The sequence below is a fragment of the Siphateles boraxobius genome, unplaced genomic scaffold (assembly GCF_051911475.1).
Source record: "Siphateles boraxobius isolate OS27281-9 unplaced genomic scaffold, OSU_SipBor_1 21, whole genome shotgun sequence".
Lineage (NCBI taxonomy): Eukaryota > Metazoa > Chordata > Actinopteri > Cypriniformes > Leuciscidae > Siphateles > Siphateles boraxobius.
This window is the reverse complement of record NW_027508822.1, coordinates 2,953,069-2,978,805: the sequence shown is the minus strand read 5'-3', so window position 1 is coordinate 2,978,805 and position 25,737 is coordinate 2,953,069. Positions and strand designations below refer to the sequence as shown.

At 42.8% G+C, this 25,737-nt stretch overlaps 1 protein-coding gene and 1 long non-coding RNA gene across 2 annotated transcripts in view; one reads left to right on the top strand and one right to left on the bottom strand.

The window, feature by feature from the left end:
- Positions 1 to 1,522, top strand: part of LOC143746062 (uncharacterized) — a 70,619-nt gene extending 69,097 nt beyond the window's left edge. The window contains exon 3 of the mRNA XM_077237778.1: positions 522 to 1,522. Within this exon, the coding sequence (XP_077093893.1) occupies positions 522 to 1,522 (1,001 nt within the window). The remainder of the gene's footprint in view (positions 1 to 521) is intronic.
- Positions 1,523 to 14,565: 13,043 nt separating this feature from the next.
- Positions 14,566 to 15,282, bottom strand: LOC143746136 (uncharacterized). Its single transcript, XR_013206448.1, has 3 exons — positions 15,208 to 15,282; positions 14,833 to 15,054; positions 14,566 to 14,637 (listed from the first exon to the last, which is right to left on the bottom strand). It is a non-coding gene; the product is annotated as an uncharacterized LOC143746136 (long non-coding RNA).
- Between the last annotated feature and the right edge of the window lie 10,455 nt (positions 15,283 to 25,737).

The following is a 25,737-nucleotide window of genomic DNA, read 5'->3' as shown; positions in this document are numbered from 1 at the left end:
AAGTGACACTGGAAACCAAATGAATCAGTAAAATATAATGTAAAGAGTTAAATAGAATAATCAAATGTCTATTTAAATTATGATATAAATGACCAATAATTAATTGGCGTTGTGTTTCTGATGTCCCACCTTAAAACCTTTTAATTATTACAGTCCCGTCACACTAGAACTTTAATTCCAATGACTCCCATTCATACGCATGTGAACAGTAAAATATATTAAATATCAATCTAAACATTGGTATCAACATTATGATACTATTGTATATGCTAATATGCTATAATGCTAATATTATATTAGATAATTGTGTCATTGATCAAATTTATTTAATCGTTCTTGCTACAGAAACATGGGATTTGTGTCTATAACATTTTAAATATAACTATTTAAAGATCAATGTACCTCATTTATGGAAATTACTATTTGTTATTACATCAGAGCTCTTTTTATGTCCTTTCACTTCATATTACTCTCGTTGAATTATTTTTGTTGTACTGACTATTAAAATACTTTCATTTCAGACCTGATGGAAGAGAACGAGGAGAGTGATGAACTGAGTGAAGTGAAGGAGGAACATCATGTCAAACCTGGAGAAAAACCTTTGAGTCGCTCAAAGACTAAACAGACATTTTTAAAGAAAAGAAGAGCCAAGAAATCTTTCACCTGCACTCAGTGTGGAAAGAGTTACACAACCAAACGAAATCTTAAGATTCACATCAGAGTTCACACTGGAGAGAGGCCGTTCTCCTGTGATCAATGTGGAAAGAGCTTCACACAAAAAAAATTTCTTCAAAGACACATGTGGATCCACACTGGAGAAAAGCCGTATGCATGTGATCAGTGTAAAAAGAGTTATTCAGATAAACAAATGCTTGACCTTCACATGAGAATCCACACTGCAGAGAAACCATTTAAGTGTGATCAGTGTGAAAAGAGATTTTCGATAAAAAATTATCTTAAGCTGCACATGAGTGTTCATACCGGAGAGAGACCGTTCGCGTGTGATCAGTGTGGAAAGAGTTACAAACGATCATCACACCTTGATGATCACATGAGGACCCACACGGGAGAGAAGCCGTTCACGTGTGATCAGTCTGGAAAGAGCTTTGCACAATCATCAAACCTTGATGTTCACATGAGAGTTCACACCGGAGAGAAGCCGTTCTCATGTGATCAGTGTGGAAAGAGTTTTGCACAATCATCAAACCTTGATGTTCACATGAGAGTTCACACCAGAGAGAAACCGTTCTCATGTGATCAATGCGGCAAAACATTTCATTGGGCGTCAGACCTGAAGAGACACCTGGCAGTTCATACGAAGGAGAAGCCACATTCATGTTCTGTGTGTGGAAAGAGTTTTTCACTGTGCTGTAATTTACATAAACATCAGAAAACTCATACTGGTGTGAGAGAGTACATGTGTTTTGAGTGTGAGAAGACTTTTACTACAGCTGCACATTTAAAACTGCACCTCCTTTCTGCAGCTGTAAATTCCAGAGACTTTTCTCTTCAAAACCAATAGACTGAAATTAACCCACTTTTGGTTTCTAACCAACAACGTTCTCAAAATTGCTTTCAATAAGCTGAACTAATCGCCAGTATTTACCTCACATATATCTTATGTATCATGTATGTTTTATATAACCTGTGAAGTTCTTTTTGTGTGTTTAACAGTTATTACAGCCTATTCTTAGTGTTTTCTACCTCAGTTATAAGATCTAATCACCAGAAGTTTTGCCTCATATATGTATATGCTCTGTATTATGTGCTTTGTATCACCTACATTTATTCAGCGTCTTAAACATTTATCATAGCTAAATCCTTATTAACTCTTACCTCAACTATGGGAAATATAAGTTAATTGGTACCTACTTGATAGGTAAACGATTTATAGAATTTTGATATAGTAGAATTGTGTAGGATGCACCATATTTAAACTATGAAAGTTGGCTTATTAAAGTGTTTGAGCACACACAATCATGTGAAAATTATGCTAATTACATGAAAGAACCGGAGAACGGGGCGTTGGTCCCGCCCAATATAATATCTGATTGGCTGACACACTCGGAAGGACAGGTCGGACGGACACGCTTATAACCCAATGACAAGCAGCTCTGCGTTGCTTTTTGCCTTGCTTTTGCAGTGACTTTTGCTCTTGCTTTGATTTTGTGTGGACCTTTTCATCGTCTAGCGCGTAGGCTTACATGCTCTTCAAACCACCAAGAGCTCACTCAGAACTCATCAACTCTTCCATAAGAGCCTTCGTTGAACTTCGTCAAAGAACCCCCTCTCAGAGTCGCTCCAGCAGCTCCTCCAGACTCAGAGGAAACTCCGTTGCATAGCAACTCGCAATCCAGGAAACCGGCACACGAAGCGCCACTCGGCAAAGCCAACCAACCATTCACTATCGAGTGCTATCCCTCAGAACGCATCATCGACCGACTGCCAGCCAATCAGTGCCGAGGAGGTTCCCGCCAGCCACTTTGTCACCGAAGGGTCTCCTAATTCTTGCTGAACCGGTACAAGTCCTATTAAGCAAACGAACAAAGGTTGAATTGCTAGTATATTGATTCTCTCAGGTTGCGGTTAAGAAATAGTGTCTAACGCTAGACATTTGGGACTCCATTCATACTACGTTAATAACATTATATTTTCTGTCACTGTTTGAATGAATGTTTGTCTGTTTTCGTTAGATTAGTTTGTGTGTATTAGAGTAGTTTAATAAAGTCTTGGTTGATTTTACATACAAGTGTCTTGTGCTGTGTGCTTACAAGTTACTGCCTTAAAGGGTTAGTTCACCCAAAAATGAAAAATCTGTCAGTATTTACTCACCCTCATGTTATTCAACCCCGTAAGACTTTCGTTCTGGATCACCCCTCCATAGGCTTCTAAGGGATTGAAACTTAAAAGCCCAAAAAAGTCATTAAAGACATTGTTAAAATAGTCCAAGTGACTACAGTGGCTCAATCTTAAGTTTATCAAGCGACGAGGAATACTTTTTGAGCGCAAAAAAACAAACAAAAATAACGACTTTATTCAAGTATTCATTTCCACCTCTGTCGGCCTCGAGATTTCACTTAGTATCATTGCGTAATGCTTCTGGTTGAACGTCACACGCATCACACACATGACCAGCGTCGGCCAATAGTGAGCCTGCGTGTGATGTATAACACATATGCTCTATCTACGCTGTTACACTACGTGAAATTCCGAGGCCGACAGAGGTGGAAATGAATACTTGAATAAAGTCATTAATTTTGTTTGTTTTTTTGCGCTCAAAAAGTATTCTCGTCGCTTGATAAACTTAAGATTTAGCCACTATAGTCACTTGGACTATTTTAACGATGTCTTTAATGACTTTTTTGGGCTGTCAAGTTTCAATCCCTTAGAAGCCTATGGAGGAGTGATCCAGCTCTCACATTTAATCGATAATATCTTAATTTGTGTTCCAAAGATGAACGAACATGAGGGTGAGTAAATACTGACAGAATTTTCATTTTTGGGTGAACTAACCCTTTAAACTGTAGATTTTGTTACCTTGCTCATAATCAGTGATCATAATTTTATGATATTATTACCGTAGGCCACGGGTAAATATAATGTCCAGAATTAATAAAATACCCTAATCTCAATTTATCGGTGGATGAATAGTTGATAAAGTGTATAGAATTAATTGTGAATAATTTGCAAAAAATTAGGTTCTTATTCATTGTAATTCAATCACCCTTTGAGTTTTATTGATCCTTGTTCCCCTACAATGGATAATATAAGATAAGCAGCAAGGACGTTCACACTAATAAAACTCTAATACGATTTTCAATGTAGCCAACTATGCCTGGACTCCAAGGTCTTTCACCCAAGGATATGTAATACTCGGACAACACAGGTTTGTTCTTCCCCATAGAGGACTGAGACGGTTCTGACAATTAAAAGCAATTTATTTCATAAAATTTTTCCACATTGAGAAACACCACATTCACTAGTTAATACCTTCCAGACATTTACCTCTTACTTACCCACAGATGTTAATACAAAAAGGTATTTTAGATAAATAAAACAAAGAAAATGAATAGAAAATACATAAAGACTGGGGGTTATTCAAAGACACTAACAGGAAAAAGGATCCCTGGCCCACCTTGTAAGTAATCACTCACTAGGCACTAGGCACACTACAAAGGCAATGAAACAAATCCACACTCAAGTGTGTTTAACACTACAGTACACCCCAAAAGTTGGTGGGCCAAATACCCCTTTACAGATGTCTTAGAGAACCCACAGCACTTAAATTACAGGTTCATAAAAAGAATAATACCAGCAAAACACAGCAAATGTATAAGGGAAACAAAAACAGTAACTTATTTATAATGAAGACAAATCAGCAGTGTAGTCTGGGTCCGTGTATCCTGCTGATTACAGATTCGCTTAGACGGCTCCGAGCTGGAAGCACGCCATTAGGCGCACACACACACGCACACACACGCACACGCCACACGCACACTCACTTTTTAAAGCATAAAATAATCCCCCAAAAATAGATCATATTCACTGCGTCAGAACAACGTATATGAACGCCTGCATGCTGCAACATGCTCTCACTGCACTGTAGCGACTGCAGAACAGGCCAATTTTTTTTGTTGCCAAAAATCCACTTTACACCTGTTGTGAACTATTTTCTTCTAAAGTTTAGGAACTCAGAAGCGAACACCAGGAGACTCGGGGTTGCATCTTATAAGCAGGATTCTTTTATTTTCTGTAGTCTGCTTCCAAAGTCGTACCCAAGTCTAACTCAATATCTAAAAACACAGTGTTTTATCCTTCCAAAGGGGGAGGGATTTACATAAAAGGGGGGAGGCAATCTGAACAAAGCATGTAAATGTGAAGTACAGGAATCAGCACTTTATCGGAAGTTACACAGCCCTGATCTCGTCAGCATAACAGTATGATTCAAATGTAAATATCCTAATCCAATCAGCCAGATTCTTTACCGACAGGGACAGTGGCTCCGAGAGCCATTAGAACAAAGGCTGAGAGTTTCAGTAATCTGGCCGACTCTATCACCCATCTTAATGGCCAGGAAGTGCATACAGACAAAAGCTAATGTCCGACACCTGAATTGCTTGACTTACAATAGAGAGATCAGGACTGGCAATGGAATCTCTTACTGATAATTCTGATATCATCATTTATACTTCCAATGCTAAATTCAGTCTACTAAACTTTCTCAGTTTATATACTATTGTATTGGAACCTAAATTAAAACACTTAATAAATTTGTAACACTACACACCCATCCACATACGAGATTGGACAAATATGTGACCCATACTACACAGATCCATCAGGAAAAGGTAGAAAAAGGGAAAACAAAGGGGGTAACCAGAAATGGCTAAACGCAAGCTCAACTTCTTCTTCTTCTTCTTCTGTGAATTTTATTGGCAGTTTGCAATCTATGTGCATTACCGCCATCTACAGGAATAAGGTGTGATCACATTGGGACGTGAAGTGAGCTGCTATCAAATTAGCTGCTAATTTGAAATGCTGCATTTAAAGTAGATGACTTTATTTTAGTTTTTCTGTTGATTTTTTTTCTCTTTAATACAGACTGAGTCCTGGGGCCCGTTCTTCGTACGTTGCTTAAAACATCCGAGATCAAATGAGAAATCGAAGATGATATCATCGGCCTAATCATGATCTGGCTAATTGGGTTCTTCTAACACAGTGGTTCCCAAACCTGTCCTGGCGCCCCACCAACACTGCGCGTTCCCTTTCGTTGTCACTCCGAGTTACGTCGGATGACGACGAATGGGGTTTCGCTTAGAAAGCCTATCAACTTCGAGTATTACAAAACGAGCCAATGGCAAGGAAATGCCATGGGTCTGCGGAATTTGCATGGCGTAACTCCGCCCCACCTCGTGGGTATAAAAGGAGGAAGCCGGCAGCAAGCAGATATGTTTTCGCTTCGGAGCCAAGTGTATTCTTCTCTCCACAAGCCATCTCTGAATTGTCAGCTTTACAAACGAGTACCTCGAGTGTTGGTGTGACGGCGATCTACGGCGAGAGCGTGCTTCCTGCTGATCTGTTGAAGTGGTCTGCCAGTCGGTGCGTTTCTCCCCGGGTGCTTCAACACTTGAGTTTTCTCTCACTAAAAGAGCTTACACGTGGCACGTCTTTTTAAAGATGTCTCGCCCGTGTACTTCTGGTTGCGGCAGATTGGTATCGGACTCTGATGGGCACGAGCGTTGCATAGTATGTTTGGGCATTGATCATGCTAGAGCAGCGCTCGTGGATGACTCATGTTCTCTCTGTGGGAACATGACCATCGCGTCATTACGGTCGAGACTCCGTGAACTCGCAAGAGTGAGAGTCCCCTCATCCACCCCCCGTCCTGCGGCTGGTGGCCAGGGTGACCTGAGGGTTACGGTCTGGAACAAGGCGCCGACTATGTGTCCGCGACCCCAGCCCCCCTCTTCAATGACGGTGCCCGCTAGTGAACTGCTGATTCCCGCGGGTCTACCCTCTGGTGGCTCGCGTGCTTCAGTTGAAGCTACAGAGGAAGATGCCATGTCTGTTGCAGCATCACTAGGCGGGTTTGACTCTTCTGGAAGTGAGGGCTCGTCACAGCTGCCACCTTCCGGTGTGCATACGGCTGTGCTCGAGTCTGATCCGGAGATGACGGCCATGCTTTCCCGGGCAGCCGCGAGCATCGGACTTGAGTGGAGGCCTCCACCCTGTCCTGAGCGCTCGCGGCTGGACGATTGGTTTTTGGGTAAGGCCGCCGACCCTCGTCCTCGGCAAACCCCAATACCTTTCTTCCCGGATGTGCATGATGAGATCTCGAAGTCCTGGAAGACCCCCCTGTCTTCTCGGGACCGCTCGCTGGTCTCATCCGCCTTTCCTCCCCTCGATGAGGCAGCTGCCCGTGTGTACACTGGGCTTCCCCCGGTTGAACGCTCTGTTGCCATGCAACTATGTCCTCAGAGTGCTTCTTCTCGGGGCGAGCCTAAGCACCCATCCAAAGCCTGTAGATTTTCGTCGACCCTGGTGGCGAAGTCTTACAGAGCGGCGGGACAGGCGGCTGCTTCACTGCATGCTATGGCCACTCTGCAGGTCTACCAGGCCCAGATGCTCAGAGACATGCACGAGGGTAGGACAAACCCAGGGCTCTTTGATGAGCTGCGCGCCGCGACCGACCTTGCTCTCCAGGCGACGAAGGTTACCGCGCGCTCCCTGGGTTTGGTGATGTCCACAGCTGTGGTCCAGGAGCGACATCTGTGGCTGAACCTGGCTGACATGCGGGACGCTGAGCGGACCCGTCTGCTTAACGCCCCCTTGTCCCAGGCCGGCCTCTTCGGCGGTGCAGTTGAAGACTTTGCCCAACAGTTTTCAACTGCCCAGAAACAGACCGAGGCCATCAGACACATTCTGCCCCGCCGGCCCGCTGCTGCCTCCAGCTTGCCGGCCGGGCAGACGCCTCGACCTGTTTCCCGCCGAGGGCGCCCTCCTGCGGCTCCCGCCCCTCCCGCCCGGACCACGCAGCAGCCTCCACCCAGGGCCGGTCGCGGAGGAAGCCGTAAGAAGGCGCCACAGCCCTCTCCTACCCCGCCCCCCGCTAAACGCCGGGCCAAGCGGCGCTCCTGAGACGGGCTGCTCAGGGATGATGGTTGTTTCGCAGGAGGTGGTAGCAGGACCACTCCTTCCCCCGGTGGAGGGCCGGGGGAGAATCTTTTGTTCTCCACTCCCCGCTGCTCACCCACGGGTGGGCAGCACCCTAATGTGGTTAAAGTCAGAAACAATCCCCTCTTCCCTGAGCTCACAGAGTTCTCGGGCGACACAGAGCGCCGCCCACAAGCCGTGCTCTCCTCGCCCCCCTCGACCCAGAGGCGGTTGACACGGCGTGCCGTCCACGGACCGCTTCGCCCCTGTCCCCCTCTGTCCCCAGACCCCTGGCAGAGCAGGCCCCCGCGGGACGACCAGCCTGGTCCTCCCCTGGCCCCCTCTGCCAGGGCGCGGTTGCTAACTGTGCCCCCTCTCCGGGCCGCTATGCCGTCCACATCTGGGCCAGTTACTCCGCTTCGCTGCCCCTCCGGGGGGACGCCTGTGGCTCGCATGATCCCGTTGGTTCAGTTCCTGGGAGCCTGGCTAGAGCTTCCCCGTCTGTCCCACTGGATCGCGCGTACCGTCAGGCTCGGCTATGCGATTCAGTTCGCACGGTCTCCTCCCCGCTTCAGGGGAGTCCGCTCCACTTTGGTCGGTGGCAATGCCCCTATCATGAGAGCAGAGATTGCCACCCTGCTGGCGAAGGGTGCAATCGAGACTGTCCCTCCAGCCGAGATGAGGTCCGGCTTCTACAGCCCCTACTTCATTGTCCCCAAGAAAACCGGTGGGTTACGGCCTATCCTGGACTTGCGCGTGCTGAACTGCTCCCTTCACCGGATGCCGTTCAAGATGCTCACCGCCAAACGCGTTTTCGAATGCATACGGCCCCAGGATTGGTTTGCAGCGATCGACCTGAAGGACGCCTACTTTCGTGTCTCCATTCTTCCTCGACACAGACCGTTCCTCCGGTTTGCTTTCGAGGGGCAGGCATACCAGTACGCGGTTCTCCCTTTCGGGCTAGCCCTGTCTCCTCGCATCTTCACGAAGGTCGTCGAGGCGGCCCTTGTTCCCCTTCGAGAACAAGGGGTTCGCATCCTGAGTTATATCGACGACTGGCTGATCCTAGCTCACTCTCGAGATCAGGTTTGCGAACACAGGGACCTAGTGCTTCGGCACCTAGCCCGTCTGGGCCTTCGGGTCAACTGGGAGAAGAGCAAACTTTGCCACGTGCAGAGGATCTCTTTTCTCGGTATGGACATCGACTCGGTCGCCATGTCCGCGCAGCTTACGAGCGAGCGCGCGCAGTCACTGCTGACTTGCCTAAGACAATTCGAGGGCAAGAGTGCGGTTCCACTGAAACTTTTTCAGAGGCTCCTGGGGTATATGGCATCTGCAGCCGCGGTCACGCCGCTCGGATTGCTTCATATGAGACCGCTTCAGCTTTGGCTTCGCGACCGAGTCCCGAGGCGGGCATGGCAACACGGCACGTTCCGAGTACCAGTTACTCCGACCTGCCGTCAGTTCTTCACCCCGTGGGCGAACCTCGGTTTTCTCAGGGCCGGTGTCCCCCTGGCACGAGCTTCCCGGTATGTTGTTGTCTCAACAGATGCCTCCACCACGGGCTGGGGCGCCATGTGCAATGGACATGCTGCTGCGGGCTCCTGGACAGGACCCCAGCGGCTGTGGCATGTCAATTGCCTCGAGTTGTTGGCAGTACGCCTTGTCCTGCACCGCTTCCGGGCGCTGCTCAGGGGTCAACACGTACTAGTCCGTTCAGACAATACCGCCACTGGAGCGTACATCAACCATCAAGGTGGTCTACGCTCCCACCGTATGTCACAATTCGCTCGCCACCTCCTCCTATGGAGTCAGAAGCATCTGAGGTCGCTTCGAGCCATCTTCATTCCCGGAGCGCTGAACTGTGCAGCCGACGAGCTCTCACGGCTTCAGCCCCTCCCTGGAGAATGGCGACTCCATCCCCAGTCGGTTCAGCTGATTTGGGACCAGTTCGGGGACGCGCAGATAGATCTGTTTGCCTCTCACGACTCGACCCATTGCGCCCAGTTCTATTCCCTGACCGAGGGCACGCTCGGCACGGATGCTCTGGCGCACAGCTGGCCGCAGGGCCGCAAGTATGCGTTCCCCCAGTGAGCCTTCTTGCGCACACTTTGCGCAAGATCAGGGAGGACGAGGAGCAGGTCATTCTGGTTGCCCCTTACTGGCCCAACCGGACCTGGTTCCCCGAACTAGTACTCCTCGCAACAGCACCTCCCTGGCCGATCCCTCTGAGGAAGAACCTTCTTTCTCAGGGACGGGGCACCCTATGGCACCCTCGTCCCGATCTTTGGAACCTCCACGTGTGGCTCCTGGATGGGACGAGGCAGGTTTGAGTACCCTACCACCAGCGGTGGTGGCTACCATCACTTCCGCTAGAGCGTCGTCCACGAGATACGTCTATGCGTTGAAGTGGAACCTCTTCGTCAGCTGGTGCTCTTCTCACCGAGAAGACCCCCGGAGATGCTCGATCAGTGTTTTGCTTTCCTTCCTTCAACAGGGGCTGGAGCGAAGGCTGTCTCCCTCCACCCTGAAGGTCTATGTTGCCGCCATTGCCGCACATCATGACCTCATCGAAGGTAAGTCGGTGGGGAAGCACGACCTGGTCATCAGGTTCCTGAGAGGAGCGAGGAGACTAAATCCTCCTCGTCCTCCTCTCGTTCCCTCTTGGGACCTCTCAGTGGTTCTAACTGCCCTGAAGAGTGCTCCCTTTGAGCCCCTGCAATCAGTCGAGCTTAAGTTCCTGTCTATGAAGACAGCGCTCCTGGTTGCACTGGCCTCCATCAAGAGGGTTGGGGACCTGCACGCATTCTCCGTTGACGAAGCGTGCCTGGAATTTGGGCCGGCTTCCTCTCACGTGATCCTGAGACCCCGGCCTGGATATGTGCCCAAGGTTCCTACCACTCCCTTTCGGGACCAGGTGGTGAACCTGCAAGCGCTGCCCTCGGAGGAGGCAGACCCAGCCTTGGCACTGCTCTGTCCAGTACGCGCTCTCCGCGCCTATGTAGACAGAACGCAGTGTTTCAGGACCTCAGACCAGCTCTTTGTCTGTTATGGTGGGAAGCTGAAGGGAAAGGCTCTCTCCAAGCAAAGGTTGTCTCACTGGATAGTGGACACCATTGCTTTGGCTTACCAGCAGCAAGGTCGACCGTGCCCCCTTGGTGTGACTGCCCACTCCACCCGGAGTGTGGCGTCCTCTTGGGCTCTAGCGCATGGCGCCTCGCTATCAGACATCTGCAGAGCTGCAGGCTGGGCGACACCTAACACATTCGCCAGATTCTATAATCTCCGAGTGGAGCCTGTGTCCTCTCGTGTGCTCGCTTCAACCAGCTAGTACCGGACCCGCTCAGGTGTCTTCGCTTGCTCGCCATTCCACTCCACGGACTGGATACATGCGATATTTTCCTCAGGTGAGCTTCTCCGAAAGCCCTGAGCTCCTCCAGCACTCCTGACGTCGGCGCCAGTATCTATTGCCTGTGCGTCGGCTAGGTGCCTCCCGTGTGCATGGTCCCTCCTCTGAGCGACCCCCACATGTGTATTTCCACTGTAAGCCTCTCTGAGCGTGTGTCTTTCCCTTGGCAAGCCACCTTGCCACCCCTGGGGTTGAAATATTCCACCTGCGGCTGGACACCCCAGTGTTTTCCATATGCTTCCTTCGGGTCATATGTGTATTCTCTAAGTCCCCCCCCCTCCGGGCTGGCATTAATTGCATACTTCCCCTAAGCTTGGGATATGCTTCCCAGTGTACCTTGGTATTCCTGTGTTATATGGAGTCCTTTGTCCAGGCTGACAGGGATCTCGATTTACGCAGGGCACTGGAAGACAGCTGAGAAGGTGGCGTGATTAGACTGGTAACCCCATTCGTCGTCATCCGACGTAACTCGGAGTGACAACGAAAGGGAACGTCTACGGTTACGTATGTAACCCTCGTTCCCTGAGTAGGGAACGGAGACGTTACGTCTGCCTGCCACTTTCCGCTGTACCGCGGGGATCGCCTGAGCTCAGTCTTGGCTCCTCAGCGAAGAAACATATCTGCTTGCTGCCGGCTTCCTCCTTTTATACCCACGAGGTGGGGCGGAGTTACGCCATGCAAATTCCGCAGACCCATGGCATTTCCTTGCCATTGGCTCGTTTTGTAATACTCGAAGTTGATAGGCTTTCTAAGCGAAACCCCATTCGTCGTCATCCGATGTAACGTCTCCGTTCCCTACTCAGGGAACGAGGGTTACATACGTAACCGTAGACGTTTTCTTTGTCTCCCTAATCAAACACACTTGATTCGGCTCATTAGCTCATTAACCCATGTGATAATGAGCTAATGAGTTAAATCAGGTGTGTTTGATTAGGGAGACAAAGAAAACGCGCAGTGTTGGTGGGGCGCCAGGTCAGGTTTGGGAACCACTGACACACCTGCCGGTTATGATTAGTAGGCTATAGCTGGTTTGAGTTATCTGAGATAATTGTATGAAGGTAAATTGGTAACAAAACTCGAGAACACGTAGATGTGAATTTGACAACTTGTACAATAAATATTCGTACTTGTACGCTAAAATGTACACTCACAGCTTCAATGTGAAAACTTGTAAAATAAAAATCTGAACTTGAATGCTAAGATTTACACTCGCAGACAATAGTCACAAACCTGTATTCTGAATTTGAAGCTGCAGACAAGCAGTCAAAAATTTGTAAAATGCCATTCACAAAAATACAATGACAGTCACTAACTTGTAGCCTAACATATATTTGCACGTATTCTTACATTCACACTCGCAGTAGGGCTACAACCTCAAGTAGGCACTTGTAACTTCTCAAATCTGTCACTGCAATTTCAAATTTCGCGCCTTGACTTTTGCTACTCTTTTCGCGATTTTTTAGATTCAAAACTAACTTGTGCACTTGCAACTCAGTGGCGGCGAGAGAGGAAGGGGGGCGGGAGTGGGGGTGTTCAAAGGAGCCGTTTTATTGGTTGGCGCCTAGCCAATAAAATGGGACTTCTGTTATATGTGATCATATCACGAAACCCGCTTCTCGGAGACGATCTGAATATGATCTGAAACGCTAAAGGTGTTGTTGTGAGGTGTATAGGCTATGCATGTACAAATCTTTTGTATATTTAATGTTGCATTAAAAAAATAAAGATCTGAAATGCTAACATGGCTTAATGCATTAGACTGATATTAAAAGAAATAAATGATATTATCAAACTCAGTAAACAACACCATACTAATAATGCAGGCTATGTACAGAAAAGCAGATCAACACAGAATATGAGCACAATGCAATAAAGACAGTGGTTTGAAAAGGTCAAACTCAGGAAACACCATGCAAAGCATAGAAAAGTAATTTGCACGCGTTTAATTGTACGTTAAGCATTTCCCCAGATAGCAATGAGTCGGCGGACCACCGGCGGCGCTCCGGAGATCGCAAACACGTTTGACGGCGCACCGCCGACGGCAGGTGCTTTTTAAAAGCGGCAGCCGCCTTCCTACCGCCTTCGTTCCGCGGCCGGCCCGCAGGCCAGCCGCCGTTCCGCCGCCGTTATACCGAAGGCAGACCTTCCGCGGCCCGTCGGAGGCAAACGCTATTTTCGAGCGAGCTGTCCCGCCGCTTATTGCACTTATATATATTTTTAATATTTATAGCATGTAGTTTATCAAGGATAATGATTGATCAAACCAGACAAATTTCCATTTGGCATTTTAATTCCACATTTCAAAGTACAGTAACCGTCATTAAAACAAGATGTCAGATCACTGAAATATAACAGAAAAATACAAATACATATATACATACACACACACACACACACACACTAACATGCAGGTTTCCAATTACATTTTGGTTAAAAAAAAACACTTGTAAAAAAACACAATTTTAACAATTACAATACTTGCTAATAATATAGGGGGTCAGCTCTGGGATGAAAAGAATTACCAGTAAACACAAGTAATGAGGATATTTGGTACCAAAGAAAGTGAAGGATACCAAATAATTTGAGGTATAACATCATATTTACAAGTGATTTCTAACAATAGGATAAGTGGTAATAATTTAGAGTAAAGCTCTGGAGTAGAATATACCATTATAACTGCAATGCTGACCTGTGGCACAAGTATTTACAAGCTATATTTAACAATAGAATAACAGTTAAGCACTGTGACGGAATGAAGTAGAATATTTGGTACCAGGTAATGTGCAATATCAAGTATCAGAGGTATGAAATAGTATTCCAAGCTATTTTTAATAGAATAACAGTTAAGCACACTGATGGAATGAAGGTAGAATTTTTAGTACTAGTTCAAGTGCAATATAAAATATCAGGCACGAAATAGGATTTACAAACTATAATAGAATCGTTAAGCACTGACGGAATGAAATAAGCCAATACTGAAGTCACGGCAAGTAGAATATTTGATACCAAATGTGCAGATATCAAGTATTAGATGTATAATCTAGGATTGACAAGCTATATTTAAAAATAGAATAGTTAAGCACTGTAACAAGGCTTTTTTAGAGGTCTTGATGTTACTGACTGCAGGATAAAAAAAGGGTTCCAGTTGTCAGTGATGCTGGGGTGTCAGCCTAGGTTTAAGGGGTCAGCTGTGGGTCCCTCTCAGCTGTGCGGCGCCTTTTTCCACCTTCACAGTCAGATGCTCCATTCAGGTAACGCGTAACGTTAACCTGGATCGCTTCAACAGTGGCATCCTGGGTCGCCGGGTTCTTCCGGATGGCTCCTGTAGAAAATAAAGATCTGTCATTACATTTGAATGGCATAAGGTCATACACATCTACTTAAATATAAAAAAAATATCCAACTTACTTTGAACAATGGTCTTCAGGAAAAGGTCTCTAAAACATGCTTTATCCCCTACACCAGCCCAGGTTGTATTGATGGAAAGGTGTATTGATGGAAAGGAAGATACTCTGAAGCATTCGCCACACGGTTGTCTTTAGGTCCCTCCCACATGCGATTTCCAAAAACCGAAGCTGAAAATACAAAAAAACAAAAGTGTAACAAATTACATTTCTCTGAAGCTTCTCATAAATTTAAAATGTAACAGGCTGTGGATTCAGACTGTAGAATATGCAGTGTACAATCTTAATTTTACTTTTTAGAAGAAAAAAAAATGACTGTTTTTTTTTTTTTTACTATGGCGTTATAAACGAAATCAGCACACTTACAAATCGTTCCTGGAGCTCTTTATCCTGCCTCATACTGTTGTCAAGTAACGCCAAATCTTCCTGGGTGTCTAGGGGGAGTAACAGATCCCCTGGCAGGGATAACTCTCCAACAGACACATTGGCACTGAAAATGTTGCAGCATAGTGTCCATTTTGTTGTCCATGCTACGCCCAACATCACCAAACTCTCCAAGACGTTGCAGCATTGGGGTCTGATCTGCACCTACAGGGGTTCCCAGAATAAAAGAATAAAGTAGTCAGTCCTGGTCCCTCAACTACTAAACTATGACAGTTATATCTAGGTCTACTACATGTACAGGTGACCCCAGTGGGAATTAAACCAACAACCAACACCTGTGTTGTTTGCAAGTTGTACCTGATTGCCCAGTGCGAGCAAACGTCTTCAACATTGTCCCAACTTGCTTAACCTGCTCTCGAAGTGAGCCGCTGTTATCTGAAGCTACAAAATGAAAGGCATATGGTAATTTTGGACCTACATCACACACAAAAAAAGTTAAATTTAAGAAAGTGTGCATGTTCTCACCTGCTGGTGCATTGCTTTCCCTCAGGGCTTGTTTTTCCATTCTGGAGTCTCTGGAAATCTACATAAAAAAAAAAAATACAACTAAAGGCACTATTTTCAATACTGTTAAAACACTGGACACTAAGACATAGGCCTAGAATATACCTTCATAGCAGAAAACTTCATGCTGTACACGAGGTGCCAGGGGGGTCCAAGGGCCAATAACTGAGCGATGACTTTCTCCTATTGTTTAATCAGGCACCCAAGGAAGTTTTCAAATGGGAAGCATGAGATGTTATCAAGGACATTGTAAGAATTGATCAATTAGGAAATTCCAGACAGTCTGTTTCGGGGGTGACCAGACACTGAGAGGACAAAAGGACCTCTCTGGAGATTACCATTTGAACTTGCCTTCATGCACCATTGAGGCGAAAGTCTCACCTCCGAACCAACTTCATCTACATCTCCCCTCACCCCCACCTGAATGCACCCAAGAAAATGTAGTTTTAATGTGAATGATTATCACAGAGTATTTTCATGTTTAGTATTATTTAAAATTTGGCATCTTGTCTGAGGTGCACCAAACCAATCCATGCATGTTGTATGTCACATGTTCTATTCCATAAAGCTTGCTGCAGTGATCAAAGAGAACCAATATTAACCACTGTTGCTACATTGTGAACTGAACTAGCAGCATACTTGTTCAGACAAACAAAATAATTTACACAACTTATATACATTATTATGTTATGTTTTGTTAGAAAAAAACACAAGTTATACGTAGTCTTTCTAGATGTAAAGCTTTGGCTAACTACTGTAAGTAGCGAATTACATTTCTACATGTAACGTTACTAGCAACATTGCTTAACCTCAGTGTGTACTGTAACAAAGGCAAAACAGCATGTGTTAGCTAACATTTGCTAACGTTAGCTGCTGGACTAGCAGCATACTGCAAGAACAAAGATTACTAACTTAGATATTTTAAAAAGATAAACTAAAAACAATGTAAACATAATACTGCGTTACACAAAAAGGAAACATATACTTACTTAAACGATGGTAGTCGATAACTTTGCTAGCTAGCAAACTGTAGGCTGTAGTAACTTCGGCAATCTTCTTCTTCTCTTGATTAATGGCGGATTGTAAGTTGTAACCAACTTTTAGGTGCATACCGCCACCTACCGTACAGGAGTTTGTAACACCGTGCTATTTAAAGGGGGGGGTGAAATGCTCAGTTTCACTCAATCTCATATTAATCTTGAGTACCTATAGAGTAGTATTGCATCCTTCATATCTCCAAAAAGTCTTTAGTTTTATTATATTTATAAAAGAAAGATAGGCTGTACCGAGTCTTTCCGGAAAAACCCGAGCGGGTGGAGGCGTACCGTGTGGGCGGAGCTAAATAATCACGACACGAGCGCGCGAAGCTTTTGCGTTGAGAGCGTGTGGAAGCTGTGAGTGACATCCGAAAATAAACCATGGCTAACAATCAGATTCAGCCATACATTTTTGATCCAGAATCAGATCCCGAGGCTGAGATTGAAGACGACCAGCAGCAGCAGCAACAACGACTACAGCAGGACGTCTCTATGTGGTGTGTAGGCCTACTGGAACGGTATAACTTATAACTTATTACTTAAACAATATAAGGGCTCGTTCATACAGAACGCGTTTTTGCTCACAAAAACGTGAGATGGGCAGTGAAATGGGTGAAAAACATAAGGTCTCGAGCGTTTTTTTAAAAATAGAAATGATTTAAACTTGAGCGCAGTGTTTTTAGAACACCATGTCATGCGCGAGTTTTACAACATTTGTGTGTTGTAAACAGACAGACTGGTTTATGAGAACATGATTTATTTTTACAATAAACAAACTGACACCTACAGTGGCCAGCTAAACAAATGTATTTAAACACACACCATACATCGCATGCTCCATAGATACATTAACTGTATGTGATCATGTTGTTTACTTTCTGTGCTTACACGCCGATAGTTAACAACTCACAGACATTTGAAGCAGTTTTACTCACCGCCTGCGGTTCCAACGCACGACCGTGAAACTTTATCGTTGGGACTGCTCCATCTTTGAGTATTAGGCGATCTGCAAATCCGGCGTTGAACTGGGCCTTGTTTATAAAACTATTACTGTCGAAATGAAGGGAACAAACAAAAACACTTGCACAACTCCGTTGCTGCTCTGGAAAAACAAAATCCATCCACAGGTCCCTTAACGCTGGGTTCTTTGGAAATTTGTGCAATGTTGTCTTGCCCTGGCAACCAAAAACACACTTTTTTGGTGCCATTTTTTTAATTGCAGCGCAGCCGAGCCCAGCGCTCTGATGGGCATAGGCGTACTCTCGCACGCACTAGGCTACAGATGCGCGCGCGCCCTTCCGGGAGAAGTGCCCTTAAGACCCGTATAAGGAAATTCCGGCGACTCTGACGTCACACAGGCCCGTATTCGAAAAAAACTTTCCGAAACTTGTGACAAACCGGAAGGAGTATTTTTGGAACAGAATTACTCCATCAAACTTACAACTTCATTTTTGAAACTTTGTCCATGTTTAGCATGGGAATCCAACTCTTCAACCGTGTGAAAAACTCACTAAGCATGAAACAGCATTTCACCCCCCCTTTAAGTGTTCTAATCTAACTGCGGCAAACTGATACAATGTGCTCTAGTCATATTGTTAGGAGAGGGGCCAGACTCAGTGGCTCCAGTGCATCATCGAGCCACCGTTTTAGCCCCGCCCAAAAAATCCTGAACACAGCAATGGTGCAAAACTGTACGGTCTAACTCCACAATTCAGTACTTCACAGTTCACAGTCTTTGTAATGTGTTTTAGTAATACATTTTTAACATTTATATGTTATGTGTTTAGATTTTTTTTTTAATTGCCTTTAAAAAAAGAATCTGCTAAATTGTTCATACACTGTAAAAAAAGATTAGTTGACTCAACTTAACTAAGTCAAGTAATCTTGTTGCTTTGACTGAGTTAAGTTGAGTCAACTTATAGTGTCAAGTTTATTGCACTTCAAAACACGAGTTGACTCAACTTCCTGTATCAAGTAATGTGGACTGGAAAACATTAGTTAAGAGAACTAAAAAAAAAGATGTTGGTTGAACTTATGTTGGTAAATGGACTGCATTTATATAGTGCCATCCAGCTCGTCGGGAGCAGCTGGGGTTAGGTGTCTTGCTCATGGACACCTCGACACTTGGTCAGGTGGAACCGGGGATTGAACAACCAACCTTCTGGTTTGTAGACTACCTACATGAACCACTGAGCCACTGCCGCTCAGATTTTATCAAGTTAGTTTACAGAAATTACTAGATTTCAAAAATGTAAGCAAACTAATATCTACAAAGTATCTACATGAGAATTGAGAATTGCCCAGTCAAACTTAACACTGACACTCTGGCGGCGCTAGCCAGCTGAATTAACAGCGCTCAAAGTCGACACTCAGAGGCTGTGTTCAAAATCATATCCTATACCCTCATTCACTATTCCCTACATTAGATCACTAATATAGTCCACTTGACTGAGTGAATAATTCAGTTAATTTTCAGTTAATTAAGTTAATTGAGACCCTGATAAACACCTGCTGTTAACAATCAGAATCACTGAAGGAGATAGGAACAAGAAGAACAGAAAAAAAGACGGAATCAAGATAAAAGACATTAAATCTTAGCAAAAGATCTCAGCAGATGAGGATTAAACATCTCCACAAACAGCAATACCAGCTTCACTTATTACTAACCAGACTGACTTTATTTCTGTCAGACGTCTACAGAAGTTCTTATTAAAAGGTGACAGAGGTTTAGATGTCATTTTATTTTCATTTGATGTTACCATAATGGTGATCAGTGATTGCTTTAGTTGGGCTCTTGACACTTGACTTTTGAACATTAGTTGTTCTTTGGCTGCTGTAGCTGTGTCTTTAAAATACATCAGCTATGACACAAAGCTGAAGACAACAGGATGACAATGACTGTTTGTTAATAGTCACAATCATCATATTATGGCCTGATTTACTGATCTCATTTGCTGTCTACAGTTGTTAAATGGTGATGTCTTGTAGTTTTGATTTTGTTATTGTGATTTTCCACGCTAGATTGAGATCTAGCGTGGATTTGATGTAAAGAAAATAATGTTTTTAAAAAGGTTATACTCAGAACATTTTGAACTTCTTGATCAGCCAGACACACACAGGCATCTAATTGGTGTATGAATCTCAACAATGGTGACAATCATAAGTTTTATGCTGCAATGCATGTTGGGTACCAAAAAAAAAAAAACATGACTCCCAGCATGCATTGCAGCATGAATAAATTATGCAGCTGATTTGTCTGGTTATTTGCTTTAATTTTTACTTTTTGTTTTTATTTTTGCTTTTGGTTTTGTGTTGACTTTCAGTTGCGTATTTTGGGATGTTCAAATTTAATGTTGATTGACACCATTGTTGAGATTCATACACCAATTATTGATGCCTGTGTGTGTCTGGCTGATCAAGAAGTTCAAAATGTTCTGAGTATAACCTTTTTAAAATCATTATTATTTTCTTTACATCAAATCCACAATAGATCTCAATCTGTAAAATCACAATGACAACAAAATCAAAACATCACCATTTAACAACTTTAGGCAGCAAATGAGATCAGTAAACCAGGCCATTACATGAAGATTGTGACTATTAACAAACAGTCATTGTCATCCTGTTGTCTTCAGCTTTGTGCCATAGCTGATGTATTTTAAAGACACAGCTACAGCAGCCAAATAACAACTAATGTTCAAAAGTCAAGGGTCAAGAGCCCAACTAAAGCAATCACTGATCACTATTATGGTAACATCAAATGAAAATAAAATGACATCTAAACCTCTGTCACCTTTTAATAAGAACTTCTGTAGACGTCTGACAGAAATAAAGTCAGTCTGGTTAGTAATAAGTGAAGCTGGTAATGCTGTTTGTGGAGATGTTTAATCCTCCTCTGCTGAGATCTTTTGCTAAGATTTAATGTCTTTTATCTTGATTTCGTCTTTTTTTCTGTTCTTCTTGTTCCTATCTCCTTCAGTGATTCTGATTGTTAACAGCAGGTGTTTATCAGGGTCTCAATTAACTTAATTAACTGAAAATTAACTGAATTATTCACTCAGTCAAGTGGACTATATTAGTGAACTAATGTAGGGAATAGTGAATGAGGGTATAGAATATGATTTTGAACACAGCCTCTGAGTGTCGACTTTGAGCGCTGTTAATTCAGCTGGCTAGCGCCGCCAGAGTGTCAGTGTTAAGTTTGACTGGCCAATTCTCAATTCTCATGTAGATTCTTTGTAGATATTAGCTTGCTTAAATTTTTGAAATCTAGTAATTTCTGTAAACTAACTTAATAAAATCTGCGTGATAAACTTAATAAAATCTACATGAACCACTGAGCGGCAGTGGCTCAGTGGTTCATGTAGGTAGTCTACAAACCAGAAGGTTGGTTGTTCAATCCCCGGATCCACCTGACCAAGTGTCGAGGTGTCCATGAGCATGACACCTAACCCCAGCTGCTCCCGACGAGCTGGATGGCACTATATAAATGCAGTCCATTTAACAACATAAGATCAACCAACATCTTTTTTTTAGTTCTCTTAACTAATGTTTTCCAGTCCACATTACTTGATACAGGAAGTTGAGTCAACTCGTGTTTTGAAGTGCAATAAACTTGACACTATAAGTTGACTCAACTTAACTCAGTCAAAGCAACAAGATTACTTGACTTAGTTAAGTTGAGTCAACTAATCTTTTTTTACAGTGTACCATTAATTAAATATCTATTAAATAAAACCAAATAAGAAAGATATTTCTTGCCAAGTAAGTTTTATTGCCAAATTATTTTTGGTTTATTGGTGCATGTCTCAAATGTGCATCAATCAAAGAAATGTAAATAATTTGTACCTGCATAAAATAATTAAATATATTTTACTGTATAATCTTCAGAGTTTCAAAGTAATTTAAATGTCATTTCCTAAACCTTATCATGGAATCAAGAGTCAAGAATCTGTTATAGCCTAAACCCTAATGGCTTTGGAGCAAAAAAAAAAAAAAAAGGGCTGCCGCCAGCCGGCCGCGGTCCATTAGACGGAGGCAACCGCCAGAGAAAATGAAGCAGTCGGTCCGCCAGCTATTCGCCGGCGGCATCTCGCAAAAAATGGGAGTGATGAATTCGGCGGCAAACGTTTCATCCCCGCCAGCGAGACGCACCTATAGCCGACAGCTTAGGGCCGGCGGCAAAAAGAAGCCGTGCGGATATTTTTTGCTATCTGGGTCCCTCACATAGAAAAACAAGAAAACGCTTCATGAGGCTTAATGGACCAACAGTTATAAAAAAAAAACCACACAATTTGTTATTATTAATAAAACTGCAGGCAGCAGGTTTATTTGCACTTAACACATATTTGCTTTCTTTCGTCATATTCTGGGCTCATTTGCTTTTCTGTAGCCTACAAGGCTATTAATTAGTATGGTGTTGTTAACTGAGTTTGATAATATAATTTATTACTTTTAATAGCGGTCCATCACAAACGGGTTTCGTGACATCTTCACAAATAACAGAAGTCCCATTTCATTGGCCAGGCGCCAACCAATAAAACGGCTCCTTTGAACACCCCCACTCCCGCCCCCCTTCCTCTCTCGCCGCCACTGAGTTGCAAATGCACAAGTTAGTTTTGCACCTAATATATCGCGAAAAGGGTAGCAAAAGATTTGAGATGTTGCAAGTGCAGATTTGAGAAGTTGCAAGTGCCAATGGGAGGCTGTACTGCGAATTTGAATGTTGGAAGAAGTGAAAATTTGTATTACAAGTTTGTGTCTGTCGTTGTATCTTTGTGAATGGCATTTTACACATTTGTGACTGCTTGTCTGCAGCTTCAAATTCAGAATACAGGTTTGTGACTATTGTCTGCAAGTGCAAATCTCAGCGTTCAAGTTCACATTTTTATTTTACAGGTTTTCACATCGGAGCTGTGAGTGTAAATGTTCGCGTACAAGTACGAATATTTATTGTACAAGTTCTCAAATTCACATCTACGTGCTCTCGAGTTTTGCTACGAATTTACCTTCATGTAATTGCGCGTTCATGCACTGGTTTAAAAGGGGATTTGTATTATAGTAGAAACATTGATCAGCAACGCTGCTATTGGCTGTTCAACATGGCCAAAGAGCGCGCTCAGTTTTTCACCGTGGCAGAGCAAGAGTTATTGCTTGAAGGATGTGCAGAATTTGAAAACTTAATTAAAACGCTAGGGAACACCTCAAAGTATGCAAAAGCCAGGAGAGAGGGCTGGCAAAAAGTAGCTGCCAAATTAAATGCGTAAGTGCTCCATGTTATGTTTTTATCACTTATTACAGTATATATTCTTGTATTTTAATAATTTCATAATTGACTAATGTCAGAGCCACCTCAGGACCCACTAGAACATGGGAACAAGTAAAAGTGAAGTACAAGAATATTCTTCAAAATGGTAACTTTTCTACTTCTACTGTTTAGTCTCTTTTACCAAAATAAATGTTAAATGATGTGTTTGTCTGTTTATAACAGCAACGAAGAAAAAGGCGAAGCAGAAAAAAACAGGTTGTGGTCCTGGACCCTCACGTTATACCCCGGCAAAAGAGCTGGCCCTCGAGTTAAATGTGAACCAACCCATTGTGGAGGGCATCCCTGGGGGCAGCTCTTCCTTAGACCAAAAGCCAGGGACCAGTAGCAGCAACAACTTCCTTTCTGGTAAATTAGTTTTAAATTATCTTAGTACTGTAAATCATTTGCTGCATTAAATTAAGTATGCCTATAATCCAAATGGCTGGTACAGTCATTTCAACTGATAAATATTGAGTAGTGAGTGATGAATTGCTTTGACTTGTGAAGGTGAAAACTGCATAACTTAATGTAAAAATATTTGCAATGTTATTGATCACATTTGTTCCTAGTGTAGTTCATTGTAATGCCATTGTGTTCTCTTTTGTGCAGTTTTACATACTAGACCAACACTTTTACCTGTTCCCAAGCCAGTGGTGGCTGTATGTGCAGTAAGTGGACTTTTTCTAACTTTACATCAAAAGGAAAGAAAGTGCAACATTTTGTAATAGCCATATGTTTCTTTTGCACAGGACAGTGAAGAAACCCTCTCAGATGACTGTCCTTTGGAGGAAGTACTTGTAAGTGCATAAATAACTTTACTTAATTTCAGTAGAAAGAAGTTAGTTCTCAGAGTAATATTCAATTGCCTGTATCCACTTTTGTGTCCTTAACCCTCTGGGGTCCTATGTGTTTTTGGGGTCCTGGAGGTGTTCTGACATGCTCTAACATTTGTGCTTTTTTCAGTTATTTATAAACATGTTAATGGCAAAGGTGTAAATTCACTCTATATAGCACAAACAGGGCTACCATAATATGTTAGCAAGATGTACGTACATGTTTGTATTTTTGAGAGAATATTGTTTATGCATGGTTATTGAAAAAACTAAAACTTAAAGTCTCTGAAATAAGGCCACAAAACACATACTAAATATGTGTCCACAAGACTTTTGACTAATGGATGTTCTCGCCTAGGATTTTTGCTTCAAAATGATCTGAAAATCATCCTTCCAAATCATTCACATAAAACAATACATTGATTTAAATTTAGTAAAACACTTTGTGTTTGGAAAGGCAATATGCGAAATGGGCGTGACTCATGTATAATGGTCTGATTCACACCTGTGAAGACAAAAGACCTGCTTAATGAGCCTGCATAATGAGCTTTTCACAGGTGTGTCACTGAGCCACAAGAAAGAATACAAGGACACAAGAAAAGAAATGTGTATATATACTACAAAATTGGTTCACAGTTGGAAACATCTATAAAAAAATAGTATTTTTCCACTTGTATTTTTGCTTGCAAATTGTATAATATCCAAGGTGAACATTTCTAGTAATTGTGTAGTTAATTCTCATACTGTATTTTCAGAAAGTTTTGGATATGTATCCTCTCCCCAAATTTGTCACTAATAAAACACAATACAAATAATTTGAAGAGAAGGCTTATATTGACCTTTTAAGATTTTGTTTCATCTACAAAAATCTACATCTACCTTGTAAATATATTATTTGCTATTTTATTAAAAAGGTTACAATTACAGCAACAATTAAAATAACAATATTTCAAGTGTAATATTTCTTTGTAAAAACTAAAGTATACATTTTATCATACATATTTCAAAGTTAAGGATTCATTAGTTTTAATAAAGCCTACATTGGAACAAACACTATAATAGCATCCTAGTTGATGACTTTATTTTTGACAAAACAAACATAGCCTAATATATTTAACATTTGAGCAGAAATTGGTGAACAAAAGCTTATTCAATGTGGCAGTAGTCTATAGTTTAGGCTACAGTAAACAGTTAATAATCTATCCAAAAACTAGTCAACGAAATGTTGTCTTTCATATTTCTTCTGTAACATAGGCATATCGTTTGTTGTTTTTATGATAGCCTATATTAGGGCACATAAATATTAATTTGCAGTTTAATACGTTGCTAATACAAAGACATTTTAACGTTATTTCAACATATTTCAGTCGATTTTCACTCATCTCAGTATAGCAATAGGGTTTGGTAAAAACTGTTCAGTTCATTCATTCACACACGCGATTCATATTTAAACAGTCTTTTTGCGGTTTACATACACTTTGATATCGCAATTAGAACACTAATAAAAAAACGTACTTCTCAGATGGATATTTCATATTTCTTTGTAAAAACTAAAGTATACATTTTATCATACATATTTCAAAGTTAAGGATTCATTAGTTTGAATAAAGCCTACATTGGAACAAAGACTATAATAGCATCCTAGTTGATGACTTTATTTTTGACAAAACAAACATAGCCTAATATATAACATTTGAGCAGAAATTGGTGAACAAAAGCTTATTCAATGTGGCAGTAGTCTAGTTTACAGTAAACAGTTAACTATCCAAAACTAGTCGACGAAATGTTGTCTTTCATATTTCGTCTGTAACATAGGCATGTCGTTTTTTGTTTTTATGAGCCTATATTAGGGCATACATATTAATTTGCAGTTTAATACGTTGCTAATACAAAGACATTTTAACGTTATTTCAACATATTTCAGTCGATTTTCACTCATCTCAGTATAGCAATAGGGTTTGGTAAAAACTGTTCAGTTCATTCATTCACACACAGACGCGATTCATATTTAAACAGTCTTTTTGCGGTGTACATACACTATGATATCGCGATTAGAACAATAATTAAAAAAAAAACTTACTTATCAGATGGATCCGTTGCTCCTCGAAATGAAAAAAAAAACAGTAGGCTACATGTTCTGAGGTAA